This window comes from Ranitomeya imitator, chromosome 1 (assembly GCF_032444005.1).
Source record: "Ranitomeya imitator isolate aRanImi1 chromosome 1, aRanImi1.pri, whole genome shotgun sequence".
NCBI lineage: Eukaryota > Metazoa > Chordata > Amphibia > Anura > Dendrobatidae > Ranitomeya > Ranitomeya imitator.
Window position 1 is genome coordinate 364,452,702 of NC_091282.1, and position 22,936 is coordinate 364,475,637.

Here is a 22,936-nt window from a genome sequence, read left to right on the forward strand (position 1 = left end):
TGTAACAAATTAAAAATAATAAACCAACAATATCTCATACCTTCCGTTGATATGTCCCACGATGTAAATCCATCTGAAGGGGTTAAAATATTTTACAGGCAGGAGCTCTGCTATAATGCAGCTGTGCTCGTGCCTGTAAAACCCCGGGGAATGAAGGTAATGTAGGTCAATGACCTGTATTTACCTTCATTCGCGGTGATGCGCCCTCTGCTGGATGTCCTCATATGAACTCGAGCCTGGGAACTTTTCTGAATATTTTCCCACGCTCGAGGTCATATGAGGACATCCAGCAGAGGGCGCATCACCGCGACTGAAGGTAACTACAGGTCATTGACCTACAATACCTTCATTCCCCGGGTTTTTACAGGCACGAGCACAGCTGCATTATAGCAGAGCTCCTGCCTGTAAAATATTTTAACCCCTTCAGATGGATTTACATCGCGGGACGTTACAGATCGACAGAAGGTATGTATATTGTTGGTTTATTATTTTTAATTTGTTACAGGTCGAGGGTCTTCAGGTGGATTGAGAGAGCAATAAAATATTACAACAACCTGTGTCTTTATTTCATTAAAAGACTTTGTAATAATGTGTGTGTGTTTTTTTAACCATTTCATACAATTGGATTAATAATGGATAGGTGTCATAAATGACGCCTCTCCATTATTAATCTGGCTTAATGTCACCTTACAATAGCAAGGTGACATTAACCCTTCATTACCCCATATCCCACGGCTACACAGGATTGGGAAGAGAGAGGCCAAGTGCCAGAATAGGTGCATCTTCCAGATGTGCCTTTTCTGGGGTGGCTGGGGGCAGATGTTTTTAGCCAGGGGGGGGCCAATAACCGTGGACCCTCTCCAGGCTATTAATATCTGCCCTCAGTCACTGGCTTTACCACTCTGGCGGAGAAAATTGCGCGGGAGCCCACGCCAATTTTTTCCGTGATTTAACCCTTAAATTTAATAGCTACAGCGCCAAAATTTTGCACATACACACTACTAACATTAGTAGTGTGGAATATGCAAAAAAAGAGGGATATGACATGGTTTACTGTATGGAAACCATGTCTCATACCATGTCAGGTTTTGGAAGGAGAAATGAAAAGTCGGCAATTGAATTACCGGCTTTTCTGCTATATCGCGCTGAAGTTAATATAAATATATATATATATATGTGCCTAAATGACATATATATATATAAACAAAACCCGACTTTGGAGCGAAGATCGCCGACCACTGACCCGATCCCACAGTGGGATCGGGTCGGGTTTCACGAAACCCGACTTTGCCAAAAGTCGGCAACTTTTGAAATTGGCCGACCCGTTTCGCTCAATCCTATTTTCATGTATTGGGAGGCCAGGGCACAGATACACTGGAATGTTTGGCCATGACTACGTCCCTGGTCCAGCCCCTTACAGCTGCATGATACATTAGGTGCAAGGAGGGCTCCGTCATCTAAACTGTCTGGGGCTCTGGCTACCCTTAATTCGCCAGTGATAGAATTCATCCTCAGATTTACAGAAAACAAACACAACCTTTTTTTCCTGCTCAGGGAGACAACCAGACAGGGAACTGGAGGATTCATTTTGTCACATGACAATCATTCATCCATAATAAGCAATCAAAGACAATTAGTGAATCCCGAATGTTAGGTTTATTTAGTAAACGTGACTGCTTAGGGACAATGAATGGTGTTATCTAATGACATAGCTCAATTTTCAGTGGATGCAGTTTTGAACAATTGAGGTTTGTTCGATATTTAAATCCAGTGATATATATTTTAGTACTTTTTAACATGTCATATACAGGTCTCAAATGTAAAAATGTATGCTCGTGGGTTTACTTTACTCAGTTCTCCTCTTGATAGCATAGTTAAAGGCGTGGTATAAGCAGTGAGACTATACAGGTGCTTTAGCCTTGTTCTGTGGCATTCATTTACAGGAAGGTGAAAGGCTTTCAAGATCACAGCTGTTCAGGCTCTTTAATGACAGAAATGAACCTCAAATTTTACACATTTCTGAATTTTGCTTTCATCTTTTCTTTTTTATTGGAAGGCAATAATACAGTAGAAAGTTATACTGAAAAGTCAGTAAGAGAAGGGGACACCGTAAGCTTTGATTGTAGCTATATGTCCACCAAGTATGTGTTGATTTGGTATGTCCAGAAACCTGGCGGATCTATCACATTCCTGCTTCATGATCAATCCAAGAAAGAAGAACTGGATAAGGAATTCAAACAGCGAATCTCTGCTACTCATTACCCAGAGAATAAAACTTTTCCACTGACAATCAGAAGCATTCACCGATCGGACACAGGGATGTATTACTGCGCTCGAGAGAATCGCACTATGTGTACAACACAGATCTGAGCAATGCTAAAACTCAGTTGATGTAATATTTTCTATAGAATATATTATATTTTATGGTCTACAGTTGGAAATGTAAGCCAATCACCTTTCATGTAGACTCGCAATTCAGCCCACATCTTTCCCTGCACATGATCACTTAATCAGTCATCATGTGTCTTTAACAGCCGTGGGTGGATTGTTTCTCAGCCCGTGGCTGTTAACCAGTAAAATGTCCGTGCTAATCTTTGACAGCGGGATTTAACACACACCAGATGAAAGCACGTCACTAATCCCACCCATTGGCGCCACTGCTACTTGATCGTGGGGCCCCGATGGGTCTGATTAGTGACCCGCATGTCTGTCATTACGATATTCCTGTGAACATTGGCTCATGCTGTTCATAGGAGATCGTGATTTCTGCTATATATATAGATGTGACAGTCTTCTAAAATCCTTAGAAATAGATCTGCATAACATTAATTCTATTTACCTACGGATCAGTAATAAAGGATATATGTGTTAACTACCGTATGTTTTCTGCATTCTGCTAATCTGTTGCTATAAACCAGCAATCACATAAAAATAAAGTTCAAGCGGACTGTGATGTGATATAAATTGTGGGTACAGCACTACCACAGTAGAATAAGCCAACATCTAATTGATCTAAAAACTCCAGACAGAATAATGTAGTTCTATACTTTTGACAGGTTCCAATGTCTCCATGTTAGTATGGTTATAGCAATACTAAAGCTGAACGGATCATTTAAAAATTTGATTTCACTGGCTTTATTTAATTTTCCCTCAAATTTGATTTTCGGTGAATAAATTAGTGTTGAATTCAGTACTGGGTTTTGTACTCTTATCTCTGAACAGCGGCCTGTGGCTGACCATCACAGGAGTACCAAAATGGTAGCACTAGAGACCTTCAGCAGGTTGCCATGATAATCTGTTAGTGTCTCATGTTTACATTTTGAGAGACCCAATTGGAGCCACTTTGCCCATTGGAGCTTAGGCACTGACAACCACTGTATATAAATGTACTTTTCAGAGATTGACAGTGACATCTAAATGGTTAATAGCAGCAATGAGAGCTTAGCTCTTGTTGCTGCAATTAAATATGGTAACTATGAACTACATTGATAATATAGCCAGCATCTACTGCTTGTTGAGAGTGTTTAGCTCCTGAGTCCAGAGACTCTAGAAGTTTCTCTAAATACAAGTGTCTTCTGCAACATAAAGACTACACTGAGATGATGCCAGCCTTGTAGGCATACAGTTAGGGCCAGAAATATTTGGACAGTGACACAATTTTCGCGAGTTGGGCTCTGCATGCCACCACATTGGATTTGAAATGAAACCTCTACAACAGAATTCAAGTGCAGATTGTAACGTTTAATTTGAAGGGTTGAACAAAAATATCTGATAGAAAATGTAGGAATTGTGCACATTTCTTTACAAACACTCCACATTTTAGGAGGTCAAAAGTAATTGGACAAATAAACATAACCCAGACAAAATATTTTTATTTTCAATATTTTGTTGCAAATCTTTTGGAGGCAATCACTGCCTTAAGTCTGGAACCCATGGACATCACCAAACGCTGGGTTTCCTCCTTCTTAATGCTTTGCCAGGCCTTTACAGCCGCAGCCTTCAGGTCTTGCTTGTTTGTGGGTCTTTCCGTCTTAAGTCTGGATTTGAGCAAGTGAAATGCATGCTCAATTGGGTTTGGATCTGGAGATTGACTTGGCCATTGCAGAATGTTCCACTTTTTGGCACTCATGAACTCCTGGGTAGCTTTGGCTGTATGCTTGGGGTCATTGTCCATCTGTACTATGAAGCGCCGTCCAATCAACTTTGCAGCATTTGGCTGAATCTGGGCTGAAAGTATATCCTGGTACACTTCAGAATTCATCCGGCTACTCTTGTCTGCTCTTATGTCATCAATAAACACAAGTGACCTAGTGCCATTGAAAGCCATGCATGCCCATGCCATCACGTTGCCTCCACCATATTTTACAGAGGATGTGGTGTGCCTTGGATCATGTGCCGTTCCCTTTCTTCTCCAAACTTTTTTCTTCCCATCATTCTGGTACAGGTTGATCTTTGTCTCATCTGTCCATAGAATACTTTTCCAGAACTGAGCTGGCTTCTTGAGGTGTTTTTCTGCAAATTTAACTCTGGCCTGTCTATTTTTGGTATTGATGAATGGTTTGCATCTAGATGTGAACCCTTTGTATTTACTGTCATGGAGTCTTCTCTTTACTGATGACTTAGAGACAGATACACCTACTTCACTGAGAGTGTTCTGGACTTCAGTTGATGTTGTGAACGGGTTCTTCTTCACCAAATTAAGTATGCGGCGATCATCCACCACTGTTGTCATCCGTGGACGCCCAGGCCTTTTTGAGTTCCCAAGCTCACCAGTCAATTCCTTTTTTCTCAGAATGTACCCAACTGTTGATTTTGCTACTCCAAGCATGTCTGCTATCTCTCTGATGGATTTTTTCTTTTTTTTCAGCCTCAGGATGTTCTGCTTCACCTCAATTGAGAGTTCCTTTGACCGCATGTTGTCTGCTCACAGCAACAGCTTCCAAATGCAAAACCACACACCTGGAATCCACCCCTGACCTTTTAACTACTTCATTGATTACAGGTTAACGAGGGAGACGCCTTCAGAGTTAATTGCAGCCCTTAGAGTCCATTGTCCAATTACTTTTGGTCCCTTGAAAAAGAGTACGCTATGCATTACAGAGCTATGATTCCTAAACCCTTTCTCCGATTTGGATGTGGAAACTATCATATTGCAGCTGGGAGTGTGCACTTCCAGCCCATATTATATATATAATTGTATTTCTGAACATGTTTTTGTAAACAGCTAAAATAACAAAACTTGTGTCACTGTCCAAATATTTCTGGCCCTAACTGTAGTTGGTAAATGAAGCAAAATATAGGATAATGACACTACAAGTATATGGTACTTCCCTCTGAGTAAGCCATGGTGAAACAAGAATCAGGGCATCTTGAGGTCTATTTACATATGTTAGCACATTGATAAGTGTTACTACTGACTTATGTACTTTCAACTATTTATAACAGCTGTGTACCTTAAGGTTTACAATAGTGGTACTGCTTATCACTGTATGCTGTACAATGAAGGCTAGGCTGTTTTTATAATATACCCTGCTGTGGACTTTGGTGCTGATCATCTCCAAATTTAATTTCCGTCTTCTAAAATGCAATCCACTAGCAGACATATAAGTAAACTTTCTGATTTATTAAAATACTTATAAATAATTATTACTTAGCTTTGTTTTACAATGCCACATTGGCAAGTTGAAAACATACAATAGCACTAAAAAAATCCTTTTAAATCAATGTAGCTGTGTTACTATGGTATGTACATAATTAGTGGATAGTAGGGTTGAGCGAAACGGGTCGAAATTGTTCAAAAGTCGCCGACTTTTGGCAAGGTCGGGTTTCATGAAACCCGACCCGACCCCAGTGGGGGGTCGGCCATGAAGTCGGCGATCTTTTGAATCTGGAATCGGAATTCCGATCCCGATTCCCGATATGTTTAAGATATCGGGAATTGGTATCGGAATTCAGATTAAAGTGTAAAATATAGAATTAAAATAAAAAATATTGCAATACTTACCCTCTGACGCGCCCTGGTACTAACCGGCAGCCTTCCTCCTTCGAATCCGCGCTTCTAGGACCTTGCCGTGACGTCGCGGTGACGTCGCGGCTTGTGATTGGCCGCGCGGCCGCCCATGTGACCGCTCGCGCGGCCAATCACAAGCCGCGACGTCACCCGCGAGTATATACCTAATAGGAATATACTCACCCTCGGAAGCGCCCTGCTTCCTTCCGACAGCCTTCCTTCCTAAGAATCAGCCCTTCCAGGACCTTCGGTGACGTCGCGGGTGACGTCGCGGCTTGTGATTGGCCGCGCGAGCGGTCACATGGGCGGCCGCGCGGCCAATCACAAGCCGCGACGTCACCCGCGACGTCACCGAAGGTCCTGGAAGGCTGATTCTAAGGAAGGAAGGTTCCCGGTTAGTACCAGGGCGCGTCAGAGGGTAAGTATAAGGATATTTTTTATTTTAATTCTATATTTTACACTTAAATATGGATCCCAGGGCCTGAAGGAGAGTTTCCGCTCCTTCAGACCCTGGGAACCATGGAAACCCAATGCACTGCATTGGGTTTCGAGTTTCGGCCGACCCCGACCCCGACTTTTTTATAGGATCGGCCGATTTCACTCGACCCGACTTTTCCAAAAGTCGGGTTTCTTGAAACCCGACCCGATCCTATAAAAGTGAAGGTCGCTCAACCCTGGTGGATAGCACAGCAGCCTTGCAGCACTGAGTCCTGGGTTCAAACCCCACCCAGGACAACATCTGCAAAAGAGTTTGTCTGTTCTCCCTGTGTTTGCGTGGGTTTCCTCCGGGCACTCCGGTTTCCTCCCACATTCCAAAGACATACTGATAGGGAATCTACATTGTGAGCCCCAACGGGGACAGCGATAATAATGTGTGCAAACTGTAAAGCGCTGCGAAATATGTTAGCGCTATATAAAAATAAAGATTATTATTATTATTATTATTATTATTATTATGTGTCTCACTGCACCAGTTCTTCAGTACAGTAAACAGTTCTCCAGTTGTACACTGAACAATGAAAGACAAAGGGCCATGACTGGAAATCATCCAAAGTAAGCATTCTTTTTATAGCTACTTTAACAGAAATAACTGAAGTACTGTGTTTCCCCGTAAATAGGGCGCCCCCCGAAAGTAAGGCATGCTAGGGGGAGCACTGTGTGTTAAGGACTGGCGGAACGCACCAAGTATAGATGATATGAAACTAGGTGCGTTCGCAGTCCGAGGTCCACCGTGCAGGTAAAAACCCTGCTGCTAGTAAGACGGACTATATGACGGTACTATAAGTATACACGCACGGGTTAACTTCACCCTGCGTGAAGGAAGCGATCCTGTTGAGTCACAGGACCGCGGTACCGCACATAGAGCACGAGCAAGAAGTCAGCGAACACAACCCCAACACAGGATTGAAGTCCGATTAGACCACTTGCTGGCACAACACCGCAACTGGGTGTGTAAGGAAACTATTAAAAAAGTATATAAAGGCACGAGAGTGCATGCAGTGCCGCACGGACGGACGCCACTAACCACCCAGGCTTGGGTAAGGAAAGCGCAGAGGAAGCGCACGGCGCCGTACAGGCGGTCACAGCAACTAGACGCTGTTATGTGTGTAACGTGCTGTTGGATAAGTCGGGCACTAGATAGCAAACATACACCTTCCGCGAACAGTCATCCAATAGGGAGGGTATTTTAAAGAGCGACTTTCACTCACAATACACACACATATTATCAAGACAATACTAGCGCATGGCCGTGCGGTCATGCGCAGTTGATATAGTTGCAGCACAGGAAGCTGCTACAGAAGTTTTGCCCTTTCAGGACCTGCCAAGAGGACCAATGGGATGTGCTGCAGCACCTGAGCATGTGACCCTCGATCTCCAATGGGAGATCCTGTCCTGGGCATGCTCAGTGTGTGCAAATAAGGACTTAGTCCCAGGGAAGCCCGCTCGCCGCAGATCAGTGCAGGGTACAACAGGAGAGCCGGAAAGGGCAGCAGTAACCCTTTGCACAGAATCAGTCCCAGCGAGACGCTGGGAGCGACGCCTCCGCTGAGCAGAGCCCACTGCGGCCGAAGCAGAATGGGAGACCGCAGCAGACACGGATCGAGATTCCCCCTGTGCAGCAGAGGAAACTCGACTCCTAACACTGTGCCTGCTAATATAAGGCACCCCCCCAAATAAGGCATACCTTGTTCTGTGCATGGGGCATGCAGTTGTGTCTCGCTCCCGCTGTCCCTGCTGTCCGGTGCCCTCCGGTGCCCGCCACTGCAGCCGCGCTGTTTGCAGGAGTTAATCACAGCCTTGGAGCTGTGTACCGATCTCTGCCCATGAGCCCTGCGCCCATCACAGCGCAGGAACCATGGGCCAGCTGACGTCATCCATAGCCTCTGATTGTTCCTGGGCTGTGATTGGCCCAGGGCTCCTGCGCTCTGATTGGCCCAAGGCTCCTGCACCACCAAAGCACTGAAAGCAGCACCACGGAGGAAACCAGTAAGAAAGTGAAAGTGTGTGTGTGTGTGTCTGTGTTTGGGTGTGTGTGTGTGTGTCTGTGTAAGGGTGTGTGTGTGTGTCTGTGTATGGGTGTGTGTCTGTGTATGGGTGTGTATGTTTGTGTAAGGGTGTGTGTGTGTGTCTCTGTGTATGGGTGTGTGTGTGTGTGTCTGTGTAAGGGTGTGTGTGTGTGTGCACCGTATACACATGGGAGGCTGCAGTGGGATACTGTGATAATGGGAGGCTGCAGTAGGATACTGGGATGATGGGAGGCTGCAGTGGGATGATGTGGGATGATGGGAGGCTGCAATACTGTACTGTAGAATGATGAGGGCTGTAATGGAATGATGGGGGTGCTGTATTGGGGACTGTAAAAGGATAATGAGGGCTGCAATGGGATGATGGGAATATTTGGGGCTGCAAAATAAGACACCCCCGAAAATAAGACATGGTGCAACTTTCGGAGCAAAAATTAATATAAGACGGTGTCTTATTTTCGGGGACACAGGGGACCTACTGCTTCACTAACCAAAAGTTGTTACAATTTTTCCTTTTGAAACAGAGAAGCTGAACATGCTTTGTGCACTAGTCACTAGGGATTCTTAGCTCTTTTCAATCTCTTCCCCCAAAATCTGGGGCATTTGATGGCCTGTTCGCATAAAAACACCACCGGCATAGGATAAGGGGGAATTGTACGGTTAATTCTAAGGTGCCATTATTTTGGTGGTACAGACTTTTTTTTACCTAAAAGCTTAGATACCCACAGGCAAAAAGTGAAATGTATAATTAGGTTTATGTGATTATTATATTGCATGTATACATTGAGTATTGTGTCACTTTTCTGTATATTATATCATTATTATTTGATGCTGCCAGCATTAACTGTATTTAAATGAATATGCCATCTAACCAAAGCACCAGCTAAAATGTGGCATAAATCTTTTAAAACTTCAATCCTGGAAATTGAAGTCTTTAAAATGTACAATAAAACAATATTTTATTTTTAACCATATCATCATCATTTGTTTAGTTTGAATATAAATCTCCATAACAACTAACTTTGTTTTACCAATATGGAATTAGTTTTGAATAGTTGTCCAATGCAGTATTACAGTGGGGCAAAAAAGTATGGGAGACAAACTGAGAAAAAAAAATCCAGAAAATCACATTGTCTTTTTTATCTTTTTTTTTTGCATTTTATGGTGGAAAATAAGTATTTGGTCAGAAACAAACAATCAAGATTTCTGGCTCTCACAGACCTGTAACTTCTTCTTTAAGAGTCTCCTCTTTCCTCCACTCATTACCTGTAGTAATGGCACCTGTTTAAACTTGTTATCAGTATAAAAAGACACCTGTGCACACCCTCAAACAGTCTGACTCCAAACTCCACTATGGTGAAGACCAAAGAGCTGTCAAAGGACACCAGAAACAAAATTGTAGCCCTGCACCAGGCTGGGAAGACTGAATCTGCAATAGCCAACCAGCATGGAGTGAAGAAATCAACAGTGGGAGCAATAATTAGAAAATGGAAGACATACAAGACCACTGATAATCTCCCTCGATCTGGGGCTCCACGCAAAATCCCACCCCGTGGGGTCAGAATGATCACAAGAACGGTGAGCAAAAATCCCAGAACCACGCGGGGGGACCTAGTGAATGAACTGCAGAGAGCTGGGACCAATGTAACAAGGCCTACCATAAGTAACACACTACGCCACCATGGACTCAGATCCTGCAGTGCCAGATGTGTTCCACTGCTTAAGCCAGTACATGTCCGGGCCCGTCTGAAGTTTGCTAGAGAGCATTTGCATGATCCAGAGGAGTTTTGGGAGAATGTCCTATGGTCTGATGAAACCAAACTGGAACTGTTTGGTAGAAACACAACTTGTCGTGTTTGGAGGAAAAAGAATACTGAGTTGCATCCATCAAACACCATACCTACTGTAAAGCATGGTGGTGGAAACATCATGCTTTGGGGTTGTTTCTCTGCAAAGGGGCCAGGACGACTGATCCGGGTACATGAAAGAATGAATGGGGCCATGTATCGTGAGATTTTGAGTGCAAACCTCCTTCCATCAGCAAGGGCATTGAAGATGAAACGTGGCTGGGTCTTTCAACATGACAATGATCCAAAGCACACTGCCAGGGCAATGAAGGAGTGGCTTCGTAAGAAGCATTTCAAGGTCCTGGAGTGGCCTAGCCAGTCTCCAGATCTCAACCCTATAGAAAACCTTTGGAGGGAGTTGAAAGTCCGTGTTGCCAAGCGAAAAGCCAAAAACATCACTGCTCTAGAGGAGATCTGCATGGAGGAATGGGCCAACATACCAACAACAGTGTGTGGCAACCTTGTGAAGACTTACAGAAAACGTTTGACCTCTGTCATTGCCAACAAAGGATATATTACAAAGTATTGAGATGAAATTTTGTTTCTGACCAAATACATATTTTCCACCATAATATGCAAATAAAATGTTAAAAAAACAGACAATGTGATTTTCTGGATTTTTTTTTTCTCAGTTTGTCTCCCATAGTTGAGGTCTACCTATGATGTAAATTACAGACGCCTCTCATCTTTTTAAGTGGTGGAACTTGCACTATTGCTGACTGACTAAATACTTTTTTGCCCCACTGTATACCGTACTTCAGAGCAGTATTCATAATTTACCTACCGGTAAATGCTGCTATCAGAAACAGCCAAAAAACATCTTCACATGCAATCCTCTAACGTTCTACCTGAGATCCTATAAGCAAGTGGAGGATTTAAATTTGACTACTCTAGGTTAGCACACCATTACTAGAGGAGGAATGATATTTCTCAGAATGCAGATTATCAGAGCAAGATTTGTACCTATTGAACCAGGAATGTGGGCAGTTCTGAATTCAAATGTAAGTGAAGTAAGGTGTTGTCCTGGGTTCAAATCCCACCAAGGACAACATTTACAAGGAATTTGTATGTTTTCCCAGTGTTTTCTGTTGGTGTCCAATGCGTTTCATTGTGAGCTCCATAGTGATAATGACATCTGTAAAGTGCTGTGGAATTAATGGCTCTATATAGTTGTGCTCAAAAGTTTACATACCTCGGAATAATTTTTACTTTTCCCATGACTCACAGTCCAGAAACATCAGTGGCTGGATGAAAGATGTCTGTCTGGATCCCAGAAACTCACTCAGCTTTTATGCACACACTGATTGCAAGCAAACATGTCACAGGTGAGGATGTTACCTTTAGTAAACATTCATTTGTGTCAACTTCTGTGCATGTTATCAGGCCAAAATCACCAGGGTATGTGAACTCTTGATCAGGGTCATTTCGATGTTTAGGCTATGTGCACACGCTGCGGATTTTGCTGCGGATCCGCAGCGTTACCACAGCTGTGGGTCCGCAGCAGTTTCCCATGAGTTTACAGTACAATGTAAACCTATGGGAAATGAAAACCGCAGTGCACATGCTGCAGAAAAAAACGTGCGGAAACACACAGCATGTCAATTCTTTGTGCTGATTCTAAACCCACAGTAGAAACCGCAATAGATACTGCGATAAATCTGCAGTAAAAACCGCAGCAGTTTTGAACTGCGGTTTTTCAAAATCCGCTGCGGAAAAATCCGCAGTCCTCCACAATACATGTGCACATACCCTTAGGGTTGTCATTATGATTTAAAAAGAGAAAACACAGCAGTTTGACAATAAATGGCTTCACCCAACCACTAACCATGAATGGAGAAAAAGTTTCATGTTCTCTGAAAAAAGGCCAAGAAAGCAAAAATTGTGCCTGGGTACGTACACATTTGAGCACAACTGCATAAGATTATAAAATAAGATTATTTATGAATGCAGCCATTTGTAAAATCTCATTCACTTTGAAATCCGAAAATCCAGGTGTAAAAACAGCCATATCACTGCCTAGTGTGAACATAACTTTTGTAAGAAATAGACCATGAGTAATAGGTTATAATCTAGCCTTTTATACATGTATGCAACACTAATTACTAAATTAATTGTTTGCCTTCATTATCACTTTTTGTTGTTAATACATTTTACCAAATATTAACAGATATGTTTTGTTTCTGTTTTGCCATAATATTATTATTTTTTATTTATTTCAAGTTTCTTGAGTTTTTTCAAGTTCAATATTTTACAAAGCCATGATTCACTGTGCATATTGGTGGGAGATCTTTAGCATTTCAGCAAGGTACCAGACTGGTAGTGGAACCAGGTGAGCACTTGTCATTAGCAAAAATTCATATACTAATGTAAAGACATATATTAAAATCTTAAAACTATTAGGCTGCAACACCCAACCCCCTGGGTTCTACTGAATCAAAATAGATCGTCACAGAACCATATGGTGATCTATATCTAATATATCTGGGTGTTGGGTGGTAGGGCTGTTACAGTAATGCAAACAGAATTTCGCTTTACATTACTGCAATTTTTTTGGATATATTTATAACTCTTCTCATCAATTTGCATAAATAAATTTAAAAAACACAGAAGAACAAGAACCAAGACAAAAATTCTGCTGCGTTAGGGTGCTTTTAGTTACATTTGCCTTTCACCCTGTCAGAGCATACAGCCGAACCCTATGCAAAATGGGATTTGGGCATATGCGCCAACAGGGCCATGGACTATAATAATGTTGGCATAGCGAACGTGAGCTCTGCCGTGCATCATTTTTGGGCATATTTTCCTACTGGAGGTGAACACTCAGACATAGTAGACTACCCGTTTTGCTGGGGGTTCGGACATTTGCCTCGACATGGTCCCCAAACGTGTAACTAAACTCAATGTGAAAGCACTCTCAATCTTCCATAAATTAAGATATCTAGAGGGGATGGTAGCAGAAAATCATGTAAACATTTTGGAAGGGTCACAGAAATATTTCATGCAAGTGATACCCAGTGGAATATGACAGGTCACAGGTCTCGATCACAATTTGGAAGGCCAGTAACAGTGACATATATAGTCCTGGTGTGGGTAGTATCCTGTCCCTTACACAAAGTGGCCAATTTTTAGGGTTAATCTTTGCCAACAGTTAACCCTTGACCAGTCCCTTATTGTAATATGATGTGATTTGCTGTGATCTTCCTCAAAGAAAACTAAGGATATATTCAAACAAGGCGGACAGTTATAAGAATGTAGTGGTTTCAATTGGAAATTCATGAATTTCTGTTATGTTCTGTTTCAGTTCCATTCAGATGAATAGGAAAATCACAGAAATTTGTGCAACTAATCTATCACGTGTAAATTCTTACTCAAGGTGCATTTGCATGTCCATTTTTTTCCATGCGTGTGTTGTCAGTGTTTTTCACCAACGTCTCACTGACACATTATATTCCACAGGACTATTCACATGTTGGTGGCATGCAAGAAATACAGATAGCCAACGGGTAGTAAAAATGGACAAATAAACCATAAATGAATGAAGATGTAATCCAACACAGAAATGAAAATCAGTCCGTTTATTGTAGATGTGTAAAAATATAATTGATGAATTTGACATTGTACAATATTTACGGTATATTAAATCTTAAAGTACTTTTCTCTGTCAAGCAGGTGAGAGCAGAATCACTTCACCCTCAGTGTTTGTGTTGAAGTCTCAGAAGGAAACCCCCATTGTGGCTTGTTTGGCAAAAGATTTCTACCCAAAGTATCTTGAAATATATATGAATTCTACAAAGAACAGTTTGGGTCCTGACAAGGTCCCAACAAAGCTGTCACCTCAGGGAAAATATAGCGCTGCGCTCGTGGCCAACTTAGGAACAAATGATGCACATTGTCAAGCCAAGCACCAAGAAAAATGGGTGACAAACACAGAGACTGCTTCAAAACTGAAAGGTACCATAGTTTTAATTTAATTTAATTTTTGTAAATACATTTCTGACCTTTCTACAAAGTATACAGATTCATTATTTAGTTTAGATTGTGGTAAATGTTGAAGGACCTAATGTATAACTTCTGGCAATTTAAATAAATTCATGTTGCAAGTGGGCAGATTTCTCTTTCAAACTATTTGACAAAACTGGACAAAAAACTGTGGGAAAAGGCAATGATGAGTCAGGGCTCAAGTGTATCAGTTTTGCTTGAATTTCTATTTCAATTTTCGTTTTTACTTTGAAATAACATGCATTACCAATGTGAGGGATTATTTGACTGAATTGTATCTTACAACTTTTTTTTTTATTTAAAATAATTGAAATTTTTTTTATAAAGAACTAGAAAAGAGAATATGTTACCTGTGGAAATATTGTCCCCTAATTCTGCAGCTACAAGTTTAGTACTAGTACAGCTCGTAACATACTGATAATCTAAGATCTTAGTAAATCTACTTATGAGATGGAGAATGGAATAGCACAAAGCCAAATGGTCCGGTTTTCTCTTCCTTGGGGGAGTGTTGTGTTCCATGTATTCAACATCATGCATATCCTAGTGTACAGCACAAATCACGCCATCAAGAAGCCTCATGGGAATCTGATGGACTCCTGCGATAAGTCTATATGATCTGTAGGGATTTGTTACAAAAATGTGTTTAAAAATTGTCAAGTATCTGTTAAGAATGTAAGCAGTAATCAAATCTGAACAGACCCCTTTACATATAATGAAAAAAGAGGAAGCAACCACAGCCAATATAGAATTATCCAAGAAAAGCTACCAGGCAGAGATAAGATATAAAAATGCCTTTATTATATCTGGTTGGCAAATAATAAATAATATATATGCCAATAATTAATAAAATCAACATAAGATAAAATGTGTATATTTGTGCCAGTGACTAGCGTTCTGTGGAGAAGAATGTGGAAACCACTAACGTACCAAGAAGAAGCAACCACAGCCAATATAGAATTATCCAAGAAAAGCTACCAGGCAGAGATAAGATATAAAAATGTCTTTATTATATCTGGTTGGCAAATAATAAATAATAATAATAATAATAATAATAATACACAATCAGAAATCAACAAAATGTGCACACAACAGGACAATAGTAATTAATAATTAAAACCAAAATGGGAGATGGTACAGGCTGACCCAATTATATATAAAATAAAATATCAGTTTAGTACAACCCCGAAAAATATATATATATACCAGAAATTATATGTGGCATATGACTCAGGAATTACATGTACCTAACAGATATGGGCACTCTATAATGTGATATGTGCCAAATGTAGCATTAATGACTTGGTAAAAATTACCGAACTGTAGAATATGTGTACAAAACTGCCATATAAAGTGCAAAAAAAGTGAAATAGAAAAAATAACTTTTTATGGTAAAAATTAATATGGCCTACCTAGTACGCCTCACAATATATTGTGCAAATAACAAAATAAAGTGCAACGTGCAAGAGTGTACAAAAACCGTGGAAGCTGTAACATCCACAAAAAGGTGCATAGATAAAGCCTGTGAAAATGGGTCAGCAAGGTCCCTGACGAAGGATTGAGATCCGAAACGCACGTCGGGGTGCGCCGTGACGGGACCTGGCTGACCCATTTTCACAGGTATACTACATACATTCCCCCTTCATTGTGCTATACTGGCACTTGGTTTTCTGCCATGGGATTGTGGCTGTATTTGGACCGCAGAGTAGCACTCTATATCCGTCACTATATAACTTTGGCACCTGGTGCTGTGCTGCTATAAGCCTTCCAGCTATCTACCTTTGACTCTTCTATTGGCACTATTGCACACTGCATTGCAGTTGCACACTATAAATAGCAGCTGCACTTGCTTTATCTATGCACCTTTTTGTGGATGTTACAGCTTCCACGGTTTTTGTACACTCTTGCACGTCGCACTTTATTTTGTTATTTGCACAATATATTGTGAGGCGTACTAGGTAGGCCATATTAATTTTTACTTTAAAAAGTTCTTTTTTCTATTTCACTTTTTTTGCACTTTATATGGCAGTTTTGTACACATATTCTACAGTTCGGTAATTTTTACCAAGTCATTAATGCTACATTTGGCACATATCACATTATAGAGTGCCCATATCTGTTAGGTACATGTAATTCCTGTGTCATATCCCACATATAATTTCTGGTATATATATATATATATATTTTTTTTTTTTTTTTTTTTTTTTTTCGGGGTTGTACTAAACTGATATTTTATTTTATATATAATTGGGTCAGCCTGTACCATCTCCCATTTTGGTTTTAATTATTAATTACTATTGTCCTGTTGTGCGCACATTTTGTTGATTTCTGATTTTTTATTATTATTATTATTTATTTTTTGCCAACCAGATATAATAAAGGCATTTTTATACCTTATCTCTGCCTGGTAGCTTTTCTTGGATAATTCTATATTGGCTGTGGTTGCTTCCTCTTGGTACGTTAGTGGTTTCCACATTCTTCTCCACAGAACGCTAGTCACTGGCACAAATATACACATTTTATCTTATGTTGATTTTATTAATTATTGGCATATAGTGATTGGTGGAACTGTGGTTGTTGCTTAATATTAATATAATGAAAAAATAATAATACTTATATTTTGGGATTTTTCTGTATCACAGGCCTAAAAAATCAGAATAAAGAAAGAGGTGGATCAGACTCTGAGAAATGTCAGCAGACTTCTGGTTGGTAAAATCTTATGTTCTATCGCACCTTGTGCTACTTCTGTTGTTACAGGTCAAGGCTTTTAACAATATTAGATGCATTGCCTGGCACTAATCAATAGTGGGGCGAGACTAATAATTTTACACAAAAGAAAGTTAAAAGGATATTCCCAACATTGAAAGCTTTAACCTATTAACAAGATAGGTGATAACTTGCTGAAGAGTGAGGGTCCCACAGTGGGACTCTCAGAAGACTTCTCCAGTAGAAAAGCAGCTTTACCCTGCCAGTTGTTCTACAATTGGTCGAGTTTGATGGACCAGTCTGGTCACTATTTTCTCCACCAACACCATTTTATGGATTGAAATGCTGGGCAGTTTGAAAGGAAAGCTGCATTAATAAGGGAAAGTGACAAAATCCTTCAACTTAGTCACAGACTTTATACATTAAAAATATGATTTCTATTAACAATTGCCATGTTCCAGTTCTTTTTTTCCGGATTGCTAATGTAGAACACACTAAACATTTTAGTACATACATACCGTATATACTCGAGTATAAGCCAAACCGAATATAAGCCGACCTCCCTAATTTTGCCACAAAAAACTGTGAAAACTTAATGAGTCGAGTATAAGCCTAGGGTGGGAAATGCAGCAGCTACCGGTAAATTTCAAAAGTAAAAATAGATACCAATAAAAGTAAAATTAATTAAGACATCAGTAGGTTAAGTGTTTTTGAATATCCACATTGAATCAGGAGCCCCATATAATGCTCCATAAAGTTTGATAGGCCCCATTAGATGCTCCGTATTAAAATATGCCCCATATAATCCTGCATAAAGGTTAATAATGGCCCCATAAAATGCTCCATAGACACATTTGCCCAATATAATGCTGCACAAATGTTGATTATGGCCCCATAAGATGCTTCATAAAGATATTTGCCTCATATAGTGCTGCACAAACGTTGATCATGGCCCCATACAGACACTTGCCCCATACAGACACTTGCCCCATACAGACACTTGCCCCATACAGTGCTGCACAAACGTTATGGCCCCATACAGACACTTGCCCCATATAGTGCTGCACTAACGTTATGGCCCCATACAGTGCTGCACAAACGTTATGGCCCCATATAGTGCTGCACAAACATTATGGCCCCATACAGTGCTGCACAAACGTTATGGCCCCATATAGTGCTGCACAAACGTTATGGCCCCATACAGTGCTGCACAAACGTTATGGCCCCATACAGTGCTGCACAAACATTATGGCCCTATACAGTGCTGCACAAACGTTATGGCCCCATACAGTGCTGCACAAACGTTATGGCCCCATATAATGCTGCACAAACGTTATGGCCCCATAGATGCTCCATACAGACACTTGCCCCATTTGCTGTTGCTGCGATAAAAAAATAAAAAAATCACATACTCACCTCTCTGTCACTCAGGCCCCCGGCGCCACTCCATCTTCAGCGTCTCCTGCACTGACGTTCAGGCAGAGGGTGCGCACTAACCACGTCACTGCACCCTCTGACCTGAGCATCACAGCTGAGGATGGAGCATCGCTGGAACGAGGAGCAGGTGAATATTGCGCAGCGCTCCCCTCCCCGTTATACTCACCTGCTCCTGGTCCCTGTACGTCTTTTCCCGGGCGCTGACAGCTTCTTCCTGTACTGAGCGGTCACCGTTATCGCTCATTACAGTAATGAATATGCGGCTCCACCTCTATGGGAGGTGGAGCCGCATATTCATTACTGTAATGAGCGGTACCATGTGACCGCTCAGTACAGTAAGAAGCTGTCAGCGCCGGGGAAAAGGCGTACAGGGACCGCACCAGGAGTAGGTGAGTATAATTAGACAGCGCCCGCTCCTCCTCCCCTGCCGACCCCTGGGTATGACTCGAGTATAAGCCGAGAGGGGGACTTTCAGCCCAAAAAAAGGGCTGAAAATTTCGGCTTATACTCGAGTATATACGGTAAGTGACAATCTTTATCATTGTCTTTTTTTCTCAGAATATCCTGAGATGTGTGATGTGATATGACAAGTTTACATGATCTTTCAATACTTTGCCACAACCTGACTATGCTGTAATAGTCTATTATGTGGCCACCCAGTGGTTGTGATGTGTTGTGCGGCCGATCAAGGGTCTTTCCAACCTGTCATTATTGCATTGGTGTTCTTAAAGGGTTTGTGTTATGTTTGCTAATGACAGGTGTTATGAAGGCAATCCAGAAACACAGTGTGCATAGCGATCAGAGCGCACACAGTGATCTGACAAATACCCAAAAATACAAGAACGAGCTCTGAGACGTGGAAACTCTGTAGACTGCACACCTGATCCTATCCTAAACACAACTAAAAGTGGCTGTGGATTGCGCCTAACAACTACCTAGGCAACTCGGCACAGCCTAAGAAACTAGCTAGCCTGAAGATAGAAAAATAGGCCTGACTTGCCCCAGAGAAATTCCCCAAAGGAAAAGGCAGCCCCCCACATATAATGACTGTGAGTAAGATGAAAAGACAAAACGTAGGGATGAAATAGATTCAGCAAAGTGGGGCCCGATATTCTAGGACAGAGCGAGGATAGTAAAGCGAACTTTGCAGTCTACAAAAAACCCTAAAGCAAAACCACGCAAAGGGGGCAAAAAAAACCCACCGTGCCGAACTAACGGCACGGCGGTACACCCTTTGCGTCTCAGAGCTTCCAGCAAAACAAAAGACAAGCTGGACAGAAAAAAAGCAACAACAAAAAAGCAAAAAGCACTTAGCTATACAGAGCAGCAGGTCACAGGAACAATCAGGAGAAGCTCAGATCCAACACTGAAACATTGACAAGGAGCAAGGATAGCAGCATCAGGCGGAGTTAAGTAATGAAGCAGTTAACGAGCTCACCAGAACACCTGAGGGAGGAAGCTCAGAAGCTGTAGTACCACTTGTGACCACAGGAGTGAATTCAGCCACAGAATTCACAACAGGTTTGGTCACTTTAACTTAATATTAACTAATATGTTGGAGATATGATTTTGTGGCATTTACTTTTATATGCACAAAAATTGAAATCCTAATAGTTGATTTTTAGCAATTAGCAAATGGCAAAATACAAAGTGAATGAGCAAAATATAAGTCTAAATCAAATTAAAACTTGATGTGACCATACTTTGCCTTCAAAACATCATCAGTTCTTCTAGGTAAACTTGCACACAGATTATAAAGGAACTTAGCAGGGAATTTGTTCCAAACATCTTGGAGAATTAACCACAGATTAGCTCGTGCAAATCCTCCTGTATTTTCAATTAATCCCAAGCAGAGCCAGCATTAGGGACAGGCAAACTAGACATTTGCCTAGGGTCCCCACTCCATGTGGGGCCCCCAGCCAGTGGCGTGTCGCTAATAGCGGCACATCATGCAGTAGCTATGTGGCCCATGAGTCATAAGTATTGTGAATTGCAGATCTTCTATTTAGCCCATGTATTTGTGTTTCATATTACGTGTTTATGTACTAGCATTGCTGTCCCAGACCTTCTGGGGGAAGAGAAGGAGACAGCTTAGGGTATAACTGGAGAACAGTAAAGTTGGTGGCCCAAATCTCCTCACCTTTAGAGGTACCTTTACCAGCAAAGATATTTACGGTCCCAGCCCTAGGGACAGTGCAGGGCCCCTTTCACTATTTATGTACAGTCATAGCGGGAAAGCTGTCACGTCCCCCGCCGTCAGCTTCCCGCACTGACTGCGTCAGCACCGGCCGTAAAGCAGTGCACAGCGGTGATGTCACCGCTGTGCTCTGCTTTACGGCCGGCGCTGACAGTCAATGCAGGGAAGCTGACGGCGGGGGACGTGACAGACATCGGAATGTGAGTATGTACTGTTTTTTTTTTACTTTTACAATGGTAACCAGGGTAAATATCGGGTTACTAAGTGCGGCCCTGCGCTTAGTAACCCGATATTTACCCTGGTTACAAGTGAACACATTGCTGGATCGGCGTCACACATGCCGATCCAGCGATGACAGCGGGTGATCAGCGACCAAAAAAAGGTCCTGATCATTCCCCAATGACCAACGATCTCCCAGCAGGGGCCTGATCGTTGGTTGCTGTCACACATAACGAGATCGTTAGCGGGATCGTTGCTACGTCACAAAAAGCGTGACGTTGCAATGATATCGTTAACTAAATCGTTATGTGTGAAGGTACCTTTCCCTTCTAGAAAGTCTCCCTACTCCTATTGTGTTGGATCTTCCCTGGTTGAATTTGCATAATCCAGTCATAGACTGGCAAGTCAGAGAGATAATCTCTAATGTCTCCACTTTCAAAAAACATCTTTTCTGTCTGATTTCAAAGGGGTGTTCTCTGCTAAGGGGTTTCAACAACTGGCCTCATCATCGTGTGTATGATTGTCATGTGAACTTGCTCCTGGGTCTAAAGTTGCACAAGACCAGATTATACGATCTGTCAGATCCTGAGAGACATGCCATGAAAAACTATATCTCTGACAGTCTTGCCAAGTGACATATCTTCACCTGTAGCAGTGTGGTTCTTCTTTGTTATGAAGAATGATGGGTGTCTGCGTCCCTGTTTAAACTTTCATGCGTTAAATTGGATTACCATCCAGAACCCATATCCCCTCCCACTCATTCCTGATTTGTGCAATTAGATTATTGGGGCAAAATAGTTCTCCAAGTTGGATTTTAGAGGATCCTATGATCTAATTAGGATTAAGGAGGGGAATGAATGGAAGACAGCTTTTAACACCCCAGAAGAGCAAAATGAAAATCTTGTCATGCCTTTTGGTTTGACTAATGCTCCAGTCACCTCATGGGTAGATTTGTAGTAGTGTTTGTTGACAATATTTTGATCTACTCACCTGATCTCCTGTCTCATCAGGTACATGTGAGACAGGTGTTACAGGTTCTACAAGATAATAAACTGTATGCCAAGTTGGAAACACGTATTCAATGTACAAGAGGTTCAGTTCTCAAGTTTCCTAGTATCAGCCGCCGGTTTCCGCATGGATCCTGATAAGGTCCGAGTTGTTCAGGAATGGGACTTTCTAGGCCCTCTGAAAACATTTTTGGGAATTTCAAACTATTATCGGAAATGTATCCGAAACTTCTCGTCTATTGTCAAACCCCTTACTGACATGACTAGGAAGGGAATGGACTTCTCGAGGTGGTCCAACTACGCTTAGCAGGAATTTTCTTCTTTGAAGAGATATTTTTCCACTGCAATGATACTCATCTAACCCGTTGCTTCTCAACCATTTAGTGTCAAGGTTGATGCCTCTGAGGGGGGGGTTGGGGCTGTACTGTCTCCCCTGATAAGTGGAATCCATGTGTCTCCTTCTAAAAAAGTTGTCATCAGCAGAAAGGAACTATAATGTAGGCAATATGGAACTTTTATCCATAAGTTGGCATTTGAGGAATGGCATCATTTTTTCGAGTTGGCAGGTCACCCGGTCACGGTCATCACTGATCAGAAAAACATAATGCACCTTGAATCTGCTAAATATCTTAACCCCAGTCAAGCTATATGGTTTTTGTTTTTCATCAGGTTTAATTTTGTGGTCACTTACCTTCCTGGAATTAAGAACATCAAAGCGGATGCTTTGTCTCGGAGTTTCATGGGGGTGGGAGTCCTGATGCTGTCACTATTTTACACTCCACAGTGTGTTCTGAACTTGAGGGCGAGGTATTAAAGGCTCAGGGGGACACCCAATATGGTCCTTCAGGGAAATTGTTTGTACCTATACATCGGTGTGTTAAAATTTTAGATGCACATCATCACTCGGCTCTGGCTGTTCACCCAGGTTGTAAGGCGATCTTGGACCTAATTTCTCATAGTTTTTGGTGCCCAAGGTTGCATAAGGATGTAGT

The 22,936-nt window shown here is 41.7% G+C and overlaps 1 protein-coding gene across 1 annotated transcript in view; it reads left to right on the top strand.

Annotated features, from left to right (window-relative positions):
- Positions 1-12,208: 12,208 nt before the first annotated feature.
- The window catches only part of LOC138668099 (uncharacterized), a 46,170-nt gene continuing 35,442 nt past the window's right edge, over positions 12,209-22,936 (top strand). The window contains exons 1-4 of the mRNA XM_069755998.1: positions 12,209-12,271; positions 12,657-12,711; positions 14,052-14,333; positions 17,021-17,083. Coding sequence (XP_069612099.1) covers positions 12,209-12,271; positions 12,657-12,711; positions 14,052-14,333; positions 17,021-17,083 — 463 coding nt within the window. The remainder of the gene's footprint in view (positions 12,272-12,656; positions 12,712-14,051; positions 14,334-17,020; positions 17,084-22,936) is intronic.